General features: G+C 40.4%; 1 protein-coding gene across 1 annotated transcript in view; it reads right to left on the bottom strand.

Moving 5' to 3' along the window:
* acap3b (ArfGAP with coiled-coil, ankyrin repeat and PH domains 3b) overlaps window positions 1-12,542 on the bottom strand; it is a 64,143-nt gene extending 51,601 nt beyond the window's left edge. Inside the window, exon 1 of the mRNA XM_059328537.1 lies at window positions 12,287-12,542. Within this exon, the coding sequence (XP_059184520.1) occupies window positions 12,287-12,333 (47 nt within the window). The 5' untranslated portion in view covers window positions 12,334-12,542. The remainder of the gene's footprint in view (window positions 1-12,286) is intronic.
* Between the last annotated feature and the right edge of the window lie 213 nt (window positions 12,543-12,755).

Here is a 12,755-nt window from a genome sequence, read left to right as displayed (position 1 = left end):
TTGACCAATATGATCTTGTATGATAAACAGATAAACAACTGAAGAATGTCTATGTGTGTGTGTGTGTGTGTGTGTGTGTGTGTGTGTGTGTTGAACAGACAGTCTGTTCTGGTGGAACTGGCTCGTCCGATACAGTTTTGACGTTAGCCATTTGAACAGGATGTAAACAACGAGGGCAGCAGTTGATATTTCATGGGTGAGTTTAGTTTCTAAATGGTTTACCCCGACCAAGAAACGCTTCAGGATGAGAAATGATTTACTGATCTGTCAACTCTACTGTATAAAGAAATGCAAAATTGTGTATGAAGAATCTAAAACAAACAGAAAGCCACCATGAAGTTGAAAGTTCTGCTTCTGCAGACAAAAACCTCACTGTTTTGTGACTTTTCTTATGCAGAGACCATGTTTTCCCCTTTTCTAAAGCGTGAGCACCCTTTGGCTGGTTGACCCTTTAACCCTACAGAAAACAACCATATAAATGGTTATATGACACTGTAGCACCACATGCTATATACCGACAGTCTTTAATGTGTGTGCTGTATGTGCAAACACACACATGCTGCTGCATGTTTAACAGTTTTATGCATGTGTGCATACATGTCCTAATGTCTTGAGAGGGTTTATCCATGCATGCCTAAATGTGTGGCAGTCGGCATAGAAGTCTGGCTCACCGCAGAGGCATTCCACATATTACACGCCGGCTGGTCCCGCTTGTTACCTCCAGTGTGATTTAACGACTTCCTGGGGAGCGAACTCTCCACGGCAAGTTTTTTGGGGTTCACACTTCAGAGAGCTTAAAGTCTGTCTGCTTGTTTGTCAGCCAGTCATTATAACAAAATCTATTATTTCAATAACATGGAAAACCGGCACAGAGGATTTTGAAACCGGAAAAAGCCTTGAAATCTGCAGTTTAGTGAAGACAAAAGAAGTGTTTAAACTGGGACGGACACCAGGGATAGACAGACATTTCCCACTGAGAAAATAATATGTAGTGCCAAGATGAAGAAAGCAGCCCAGGAACAAGATGCAGGCAATTTACTTAATAGTTTTGATTCAAGTTTCAACAGGCCTTGGCAGGATTTTAACAAACTCCCCACCGAATCCTGATCTCGGCAGGGACAAATGATTGCAGTGAGAGCCGTGAGAAGGTTCGATTTGTGCCACATTTTTTAGTCTTGTAACTCAGGACAGGAATCACAGTTTCTATTGTTTCATATAAAGTCATTTCAAAATAATACCCAGAATCCCTTGCACAATGCCTGATGTCTATGATCTGAGCTACATTGACTAGTGAGCAGTTTAAGCCACAACTGAAGCTTCTCTTTCATGCTGCTGCTGCTGGTGGTGGTAATGTCTTTATTGAACAAGTCATTACTTTAATTGGGAGTTTTAATAAATTGTCTATTACCCTTTAGTCTACCTAAACATCAATCATTGCTGTGTAATTGAAAAACTGAAGCAGAGGCATTACAGTTGTGACTATTAAGTGTCCGCTCTCTGAAATGCAACTGTTCAGTCACAGCTTAGCAAACATAACCAAGCAACTGCTCTTTATTTGGTTTGAGGAAGTTAACATAATGATCACATTTTATTTATAATACTGTCTATAATGTAGTAGCTAACCAGCTCTTTCTCAATAATACAGGACTGTTGCTGCTTCTTTTATCTCATGGATCATTAGCTGGTCATGTCTTGTTGCCAGCACGTGCAGCTTTAGCCTCAATCTTTTAGCATTATATGATGTATACAGAAATCATGTCCATAACTGGATTTACAATGATCAAGCTGAAGACAGTTTTAACCATGTGAGTTGGTGTTTTTCAGGTAGCTAGTTTCATTAGCTGCAGCAGTAATCACTTTAGCTGACAAAATGTATGGTCACTGGCTTGAAATGAGTAACCTGTTTTTATTTACTTCTGTGTGAAATCAAAGAGACATTCTTACAAAGATGACAACTTCATTTGATTGGTAAATCTGCCTCCATTATAATTAAATACTGTAGTTTATTTTCCTTCCTAATTTTGAAAAACAATCCCACCCACACAATTGCTTTAAGAACGTTAATAACACAATTAAAGTGTTGTCAAGAGCATGCCAAACCAACAAGCGGTGACAAAACGCTAGCCCTAAAGCCATGTTGGCCTATCAATCAGGCAAAGAAGGAAAAAAAGATGTTGCTAAGTCAGAAGTCTGGAAAAAAAGTGATTACCAGAAGGCTACCTGGCTGCAACAATCACTCCATAGCACATTGTGATGCCACTGTTCCTCAACATAGTGAAGAGTTACTGTACATAAGTGTGTAAACATTTAAAAGCCTTGTAAGCAGGTTAGAATCAGCTCTGTTTTGTCTTTGTTCGCCTGAAATGTTACATTATTTGCGACCCGCTACAAATGAGACAGCGCACACTGAGGTCTCAAGGCAAAAACTTGGTATTTCCTGACTACACATCAACACTGGAATTCATCCTGGCCGCGGTTTAACAAAAGCTGTTTTCATGACTAGAAATGCTGTTTCCGTATGGACAAAAGGCCAAAGGCATAATGGAGGCGGATCTTAGCAAAGGTTAATTTGTGCACATCAAAGTGTTGAATGCACATCTGTACATAAAGAGCATTCGTATTAACCCTTGCTGCCTTTTTTAATCTTGAAAATCAAAGCAAATTCTTAACTGTACTGTAGTTGAAGCATCCTCCTGTGAAGCATGACTCATACCACGAGGACATGTCTAAAAATAGCCCAGGATAGATAAGGCAAAGGGGTCAGAGTGATATATGGATTAACCCATAAAGCCAGGGCGAATGGTACCTGAACTGGCAAAATATTAATATTCCACAACAAGCACAAAAATCCTGATCTATAACAGACTGAAAGCTCAAACGTCCTTTGAACTGCAATCAGACAAACTGTGTCAAACCAATTTCTGCAACTCCACATTATCCTGCACACTGCTGCTGAATGGGAAGGGAAATTATATTGAGGTTCTCAGGGTAAGAGGCTGATAGTGTGTGAGCTTTAATAGGTTGTGTAGGCTATCCAGTTGATTTAATCAGAGAGTGTGGTTACTGATAATCCTATTTCATATATGGGTCCCCGCACTAAGTCCGCCGGCAACACGTGCAGCAGAGCAGCAGAAAATCTGCTGCACCGTGGATTCAGTGGAAGTGTCCACGTGCTGGACTGATGCTCTTCCACGAACATGTCAAACTACTGTATGCCTGACAAGCAGGAATATGAAAATATGATTAGCTTGCACACATGTATGCATGCACGTGGGACACGAAAGCAGACCAGATGAGGACAGCGAAAAAAATAAAATAAAAACAATTTCTGCACTCCTATTTTCTAAGATCTGGTCATTGTGCATATAAAAAGTTACAGTTAAAATAATGTAACAATATTAAAGTCTCTTTGACTGCAGGAGTTATTACACGTATCAACTCCAGCCTCCAACAACAAGCATCAGTGCCAAAACTGGTAACAAAAATGGCCTTTTTAAAGATTTTGTTTAAAGCAATTGGTGGTGGTAGAGGGATTCTGATAAAGTGGAAATCCCTGTTAAACCGTCTTGATGTGATGTAGGCCTAATTCAATCAATCATCTGTGACAGGAGGACCGCAGTGACACACCTACTCTTATTCTATGCTTCAGAGTCAGGCACAGCTTGGAGATTTCCTTTTAAGTCTACATGTTGGCAATTATTACTCTTTTGACATCTGAATTGGGCTTCTGTATATGAGTGATCACTCTGGATTAGGCCATCAAATCCTGTTTGTTGGTAAATCTCATGTGAGAGGAATTTGAGATTTGTAAGCAGAGAAGCAATCGCGACCCGTACACTGACTGCACACCATGTTTCAAACAAAACAGGTCAGTAGACACACAAGATACTGTGTGGGCAAATATGCAGCTTGAGAGCTCTGGGGCTGTCAAAAACACTAAAAAAATATTACTGGCTCCAAGATTGTTGGATTCAACAAACATCTGCAAACAGCTACTGTGTTCTGCCTTTTCTCATTTGAAACTCTTTAGGTCATATGTGATGCCACATGGCTCTCATTTGCTGAATCAGTGTGCTTATTTTATCTGACATCATCCAGGGGCATCAATTCGCAAACACACATGCTTTGAAATCAACAAGGGTGGGGCTGCCCTCTTTGTTCAGCAGTGAATGTTGCTTGTTAAGGAGAGAAAGAGCACCACAGATCTTTATATTAGAGGGTTAGATCAGATGTAGATGCTGCAGTGCCGGTAGGAACCAAACCTAGTAACCCCTATCCTCATGCTCACCGACACCACATCTCCACTCACACAACTCCTTTGAAGTAACCACAATTTTTCATGCTCCTGACATGAAAGTCGTGTTTCCTGCAGTTCACAGTGAGTGTTCCACCAAGGCCTCTACCTTTACGCACACAGTGGGAACTAAAATATTTATGTGAACTGATGGGAGATGTCAGATATTTTTACAAGCCCTGATGTTCTGCATTGTCTTTTTGTGACACTTGTAGGTTACGAGAGTTTAAAAGGTCAATTGGTGCTTAAATGGTTGCATCCCTGGGGAGGGGGAGGGTTACTGATCTCACACCAACATCATTAGGAGTTTATTAAAAACTATTACTGTCTCGCTGATCGTTGACCTACTGCAGCCAAACCTCAGAGCTTTTAGCCCTGAATACAAGAGTGTGTTAGCAGCTATTGAAAATTACTGCATCATGTTCATCTTTACAGTTGGTTTTAAGTTGTGAATATGGAGCATAGTGTTCTACACACTCACATACAATAATCCCTCTCAATCTTCACATATGACCCACTAGAACAGTGGTTCTCAACCTTTTTGAGCCGCGACCCCCAATTTATCATGCATGTTGTCCGCCCCATGTTGTTTTAAGAGCTAATTTCTTATTTTAAACGTTTAACATGCTTATTTCTAGATTTAATAATCTTAATTTAAGAAATCTTGTCAAGTTAATTATCTGTCCATGCAGCAAGATCATTTCCCTTAGATTTAGTGTTTTTATTTTGTTTTTAGACACACCTTTTTTTCACTGAACAGAATCTTACGTGCACAGTTCAGATCACACAAACTCAGTTGATATGACAAATATTGGACAAATAATGAACCAGAAAACAACTAAAAGATCTCCCTGTCTGAAATTATGTAATTTAATTTAAATTTTGTGCATTTATATTTTTTCCAAAACGATTTGGCAACCCCCAGAAATCATCTCGCGACCCCAATTGGGGTCGGGACCCCAAGGTTGAGAATGGCTGCACTAGAAGCATGTGGTGTGGTGTCTGTACCTGCAGAGGGCATGGAGTTTGAGACGTTTCTGGTAGTCAGCCTATAAGCCTCCATCCAGCCTCTGTCAGATCGTAAGCACACATCCCATGGAAAACTAGATGGTGGACACAGTGCCAAAAAAATGCAAATGTAGCGAGGGGATAAGCTTAGTAATCTTTGCTTAATTTCTTACACTGCCATCAGATAGATGCAGTTATATACTGAGAGAGGAAACAAAATGACATATTTTTGTAGGTCTTCTACCTGAAAGTTAGCTTCACCATGGGGTCCGTGTCCGGCGTGATGACATTTAATGTCCCCGACAACCATTGTACTCTCAATTAGTTACCTTTTTAAGACAACATAAAAGCTCCAAAACTCACAATTGGGAGTTTTTTATGTCATACAACAAACATCTCTGAAGCTTGTGATAACCACAGACCTGATTTCAGGCATCTAACCAAAAACCCATTCATAATCCTCATTGAGTTTGAGAGGTTAGACCCCGATAAGGTGCTAACTTGCTTCCTGGTTTAAGAACTCATTCCTGAGGCGCCCCATATATACACTTGATATGCATCTCACAGTGGTAAACATTATGGAACCGGACATTAATTTAGTAATTCTTTACATTATTTGCAGTTGGCTGCATTGTGCAGATTAAAAAACACTATAACTATAAACTTCATTTGCTGAGCCACCACAGAGATATTAACCTACATAAATACATCCTCCCCATGTGTGCGACTAAGTCGAGCATAAATAAATTGTTTGACCTTCCTATACCTTCAAAGAAAAGCCCATTGCTCGGAGGGCAAATCCCTCAACATAAGTGCCAAAGGCCAGAGATTTGCTTGCTGTTTTCTGGTGTTTGCCAGTAAACACTGATGGGTTTAGAGAAAAGACAGAATTCTCAAGCAGAGCAATTTGGTTAAAGTCATCTTTAGCATAACAATAATAAACAGGACTTATAAAAGCTTTAACATGCATGGGGTAGCCCCATATATGGGGGGTAAGAGGATTCTAAGCCGGCACGGTGGTTTTCTTTCTGTCGGAGCACATCTCCTGCCTACGTGGATGCATTAGGGAGAGTGGTCGGGAATGGGTGTCTTGACATTAGCAACTTAATGTGAGTGGTCTGGAATCTTTCTAAACGTTTGGCCAAGGACTTGATGGTGCAGAGAGGATCTATTTTTGGAGAAGTTCAGAGGGTCACGGTGGCTTTGTGAGAGGTTTTCTGAAAATAAGTTAAAGACAAACAGACAGGAACACTGGGTGAAATACTTCTATGGCTTCTGGTCCGGGACACTTTCCAGGCATCAGTGCATTAGAAAAAACACGCAGTTCATCAATGTCAGCCCACTTTGGCAACAGGTAATCTTATTCAGCATTTGAATGCATTTTCTTCTCTGCTATAAAATCATCTGCACTGTTTCAAGGTCACCACTCTGCGATGAACGCAGCTGTCTGCTGTGTGTTTCAGAGTTAAAGAGGACACGTGAGCCTCTCCCTACACCCTTGACCGAGACAGAGGGAGAGGTAGTTGCCATACCTGCTGAAGCAACAACACCGCCACTACCCCTCTCCCGACAAGAGGAAGCAGCGTGGTGCATATTTACATACTTCACAGGCTGCTGACCAATAGGAATTCATTATCTCAGATAAGCAAAATGATGATGTGTGTAAAAGGAGGATTATAGGCGATGATGGCACAGGTGGGAATAAAACTCCAGACAGTACAGAGAAAGCAGGGCGCCAGACGGATATCTGGAGCATCAAAAAGCACTTCAATCTGCAAATAAATGGAGAAGTGCTTTTAAAATAATGTAGGAAATCACATGTAAGAGAAGCCAAGAGGCCATTTTTACATAGTGCTTTCAAATATCCAACCAAACCCTGCTCACTAATGAGTTATATAAACTTCTTGAATCTCCTTTATCAAAGAGAATGTCATGATGTAAACTGCCTCTCTCTGGATTCAAAACAATTAATTTATGAGAATTCTTCAAGGCTACAGATTTAACTTAATGATCATGGAAGGTGACCCACTTGGACTGGAAATGCAGCTGAAGCAAAAATGCTTTGTATGAAAGTGAGAGAAGGTGCCAGGGAAGGGAAAGAAAAAATAATCCCACTGGATCAGTCAACATAATAAGACATACATAGTTTGTTTACCTTTCCCACTGAATGGGGGGTTGAGGACCTCATAGCTATTATTTCTGCAAGTAACTATAGAAACCATAAGGGGAAGACAGAGAAACAGTGTGGGACCATAATAAATCCTCATTCCAATTAACTTGTAATAGGCAAGGACGCTCCGATATAATTAGATAAACACAAAATTTAAACTTCTGATGATATTTAATGTGTGTGTGTGATTTTATAGCTTACTTTTCTGCCCGGAGCCTGAGGAGATTATCTGAATATGAGGTCAACAGGCACGCAGGTTTGGTAACTTTCAAGTGAAAGGAAGGTGGTGATTGTAATACAATCCTACCCAGTCCTGTATCAGAAATGATTCACTGTTGTTGTTTGGTGACAGTGGCTACTGTTTTTTGTCTTGGCTTAATATTTTATGTAGGGAATTATTATCTCTGCCAAGGGGGTTATGTTGTTGGTTTGATTTGTTTGTTTGACTGTCTGTCAAAAGGATTATAGAAAGTCTACAAACCTGATTTCCATGAAACTTGGTGAAAGGGTGAAGCACGGACCAAGGAAGAATCCATTACATTTTGGAGCAGGTTGGAATAACAGAGCAAATACAGAAATCATTTTTTACTTTCTTTAACATTCTGAGATAGGTCATTTTCGCTGCATTCATGTTGTGTCGGAATAATTGGAAAAATTAGATCCCAATCATATCTCATGGCTCACTTGATCCGTTTCCTTCATTGTTTGCATTGCAAAAACCGGAAACAGCTATCTATGTGTTATAGTAATAAAATACAACTCACAATCTTTGTAGTGTCCATGTTGTTTCTACATTACAACTTAGATGACTCAAATTTCAAAGAACAACTTCCTTATTCAGGAAATGGGACCATGGGCCTTGGCTTGAAGTGCCGACAAAAAATGTTGTATTTTGGTTGAAGATTGATTTTAAGCCTGATTTAGGTTATGTAACTTATTTGCAACATAACATTGTGTCCACTCTGTCGATCCGTCTCCTCCTGTCACTTTCTGAATCTTGTTGACTCACTCACTCAACCTGTCTGGATAGCCTGCTGCTGTGTACTGACTGCATGTGGGTGGGATAAACACAGAAATATGACAGAAAGAGGCCGACAGGTGCAGCTGGCTCTCCAGATCGGTAAAAGCCCAGCTGTACACTCACTGACCTGAGATACCGACGCTACAGGCAACAACTGCTCTCCCATATCCGGTAGTTTCATTTTGTCATTAGTCTACATATGACACTGATGCATTGGACTCAAACAAGAACCATGTTTTCTTACAATAACTAACGAACTCTAATAAATCTACTACTAGTAAAGACTTTACTTTTGCTTTCACTACCAATGAAAGGTTTTAAAACAGAAAGTAGGAGCATCTGTTTGTCACAATGAAACTCTGTTGTGAAATTTAAAGTAACGAGGGTGTCTTTTCAAAGCACCCACTCTCCTCTTCCATTCTTAAATTCGGTGTCCTCTTTTTCTCCGAGCTCCCATTTGTCTCACTTACAGCAGCTGTTGCTAGGCAACGGCTCACACCCACATATGCACATTAGTGCTTATATCATAACGATTTCTTCAATGAAAAGGATAAATATAAATTCCAAAAGGATCATGTAATATTTGCCTTAAGGATCACTAAGTCGCTGATTAGGGCTGCTTGGTTATGGCAGAAATCATAACTATACTTACTAATACTTACCATTACTGAATTTCCCCTCGCGGATAAATAAAGTAATTTAGATTTGATTGATTCGATTTGTTATTATTACTCACTGACTGTGGGAACATCATGCACTATTTAACTTTAAAATGATTTTCAATATCATTGTCATAAACTTTGAAAATACATAAACTGAGACAGAAATTTTAAAAATGAGAATAAACATTTGATAAATTATTAAAAATCAATATTTCAATATATGTACATGTTAATGATCTATTAAACATATATTCAATATATTAAAAAAATAAAAATAAAAATAAATTTGAATAAATGTGTTGTAGTGCTCTCCAGCGATCGACAGCCTCGATTCCAAAAAGACTTGGACACTGGAAAAGGTAAATAAAACAGAATGCATCAAATTTGAAAAAAATAAAATAACATTTTGAACATAAACTACACTGGCATTATACATTTTTCAAAAAGAATTTGATGAAGTATGATAATCATCGTAACTGCTTATCAAAAATAATTTTATAGTCAATTGGTTATAATAATGACCTTGTTTTTTTTAATACTTTATTGCAAGGCTTCTTACTTTCACAAACATAATGAGTAATTTCGATTTCTTTACAATATTGTACCTTGCATTCCCCCCCCCCCCCCCCCCCCCCTTTTTTTCAAGGTATATATTCACAAAGTAAATAAAAAAAACATAGGGTAAACAGGCAACATATATACAAGGCAAACTGGTATTCCCCAAATGAGGATCTCTAAGAAAAGAAATAAACAACAAACTAATGACACAAAACAAAACAAAAAACAAAACAAAAAAAGGGACCTTGTTAACACCTTGTCTGACCACAGTTCTGTTCTGCCATCCGAATAAAACCACAAAGGCGATAACTTCTCTGGACTCGAGCCAGAAACAGACCCAAAGTGCCTCCAGGGAATCAGATTACAACCATTTAGTACCAACAACTCCAGGCAGGTGCACAGAGCTTCACCTCAGCTTTTGTTACAGAATGAATGAATGCAGCAGGTGACTAAAGGCTGAATAAAAGGCAGAGAAGAAGAAAAAAAGCAACAGGATGAGTGAGAGGGAGGCTGAACAAAAAGAAGTGTGTAAAAGATACCCAGACATACTTTTAAAAATTATTTCACACTCACCCAATCATGCATACGCACATACAAGCCTGACACAAGTTAAGACCTGCAGTGAGAGGGCGTGTGTTACACCATGTGTGGGAAGACAGACAGGACCGGCTCTCTGCTCTTCCTACTCCTGTTTCTCCAGAATGACACAATAAGGAGGAGAAAGAAACCTGGGACGCCGGCCACTCCAGCATAATGGAAAACTCTGCAAAGACTGTATATAATTAAATACTGGTTTAATGGTTGTGACACATGAATATGCTCTTTGGGCAACATATTATTAATTAATAGTTGTTTCTGCATTTATGACAGCTCCTGCATATTTGTATAATTATATTATGAGGTAAAACTGGGCTCTGGTTTCAACTACTACTGTCATTTTATTTGTAGGAAACATTGTTAACATGCTCACAAGTATCCTGAGCCACATCCAGAAAGCCAGCAACTCAACTCATGACATGCCTGCAGCAACAAATCATCAGAAACCTGGATAATATCATGAAAAAAAATGCTCCCTGCTAACATTATCCAAATGTGATCTTTACCAGGCTAAGGCTTTTTATCACCATCATCATGATCACAGTATTACGCAACATTACATTTTCCCTACTGCTTGTAAAACCGAGGAAACATCAGCTTCCTTTGACAGTGCTGGAAGTTTCCAAATGACAGTCTTCATAAGACCATTGGAAAGTGAAGCAGGCAGACAAATGTCTCTTCCTGTGGCCTTCCGTCTTGGCCATCCATCAGTGAGGTGGGATTAAATTACAAAATTGAACATCTGTCTCTCTCAGCTCTCTTTCTTTCTTTCGTTCTGCTTTCTAGCTCGGATCACAAACTATCTGTGAGTCGCGCAACATTCAACAAACAGGAGAAGTTGTGTCTGAGAGAGAGGAATAGGGAGAGGGAAGCAACAAAAATGACAAACAGACAACAGACGCTGACATGGAGGAACAGAACATAAAGACAGACACAGAGAAAGCAGACCACAATATTTGCCTATAAACAAAATAAACCTCAAAAGATCCTGCTGCTTCTCAGTAAAAACACTGAATAAAATGACACTAGCAGCCCATCGCCCTGGCATAATTAACTGGGGATCCCTGGCCTACATGCTCCAAGAATCTTCTCTGCTAGTTCCCCATCGGCCTGCACAGGAGTGCCAGACTGGCACGTGGACTGAGTGTGGCTACTACAACCCTCCAGCGGGCAGGCAAGGGGCCGAACAGCTGGATCTGTGCCCAGGATACGAGCTCCCTCCCTGCAGAGAGAGAGTGTACTCCTCTCCCTGATGCCTCTTTGCCAGCCAGGTCAAAACTGCTGCTGCTGCTGCTGCTGCTGCTGCTGCAAGGGCATCTCGTCTCCAGTCTGCTACCAGCACTGGGTGACAGGGCCTCCTCCATGAGCAAATGAAAGACTGCACCCAACCTGTATGCCATGCTGCATTCACACACAGCAGGGTCCCATTATGCACTCACTTGTTACAAGGCTGCATCAAAAGGAGTGCCCCTTTCTTATTCAGTGCATATCAGGTTATTGATGGAAACATGTTGAAAATCATTTTTTACACTCAAGCAAAATGGATCCTCACTGTGCGTGGCAATGAGTGTCCCTCCTCTCTCATGCACTGAGCTAACGTTACAACCCACATTCTAAAATGAGACAATCAATTTGGAAACCACTGACACACGCGTGTCTTTCAGTAAATGAATCAAAATGCGAATAATAACCAGTTTAATATGACATTTAAGAAAAATTAGGGCGCGTGATTGAAGATTTGATGAAAAATGTACACAAAAAAAAGACCAAAATGAAAGAAAAACGCCATCACGCTGTTGAACACATGCGCAGCATTAATCACCACATCTTGTATTATTTACACTGTTGATGCCATCACAGATTATATAGCGGAAAGCATTCAGTCCCCATGTAAAAAAAAAAAAATCATGCGTAAAAGAAGGTGTGCCATTTTTGCGCACCGCTGTGATGTGTCTGCCTATGAGGAGCAGTCTTACCTGAATCGGGGTGAATCTTTAATACATTCTTCAAAGTCCACCGTCATTTTTGCGTTTTCTCGTGTATTCCCACTTCAGTCTGCCAATGTCATTGCCCGCGGCGGGATGTCGCTTGAACCGTGCGGATGGTGACTGGTGTCCCCTGACGCGCAGCAGTCTGTCGCCCCTCTCCCGGTGGCACCGTGACACAAAATGCGAGCTCAGTGCGCGGCAGGCAGATTACTACTACACTGCTGCCACTGCTGCCGAGACAGGCGAGAGGCGTAGCTGCACCGTGGAGCCTGAAAGAGGAGAGGAGAGCGCCCACTGGTTACAACCCGCCGGAACAGCTCTGGAACACAGGGGGAATCATGGGAGGATAAAAATGGACAAGCTAAGATTTGAACAAAGGTCTTCCCACATGAAGCCACTTAAAACAATGTACATAAAGTCACTATACATAAGTATGACAGACAATACAATAAAAGCA

This window comes from Centropristis striata, chromosome 3 (assembly GCF_030273125.1).
Source record: "Centropristis striata isolate RG_2023a ecotype Rhode Island chromosome 3, C.striata_1.0, whole genome shotgun sequence".
In the NCBI taxonomy this organism is placed as follows: domain Eukaryota; kingdom Metazoa; phylum Chordata; class Actinopteri; order Perciformes; family Serranidae; genus Centropristis; species Centropristis striata.
The sequence above is the reverse complement of the archived record's forward strand: the minus strand, read 5'-3'. Positions and strand labels throughout refer to the sequence as shown.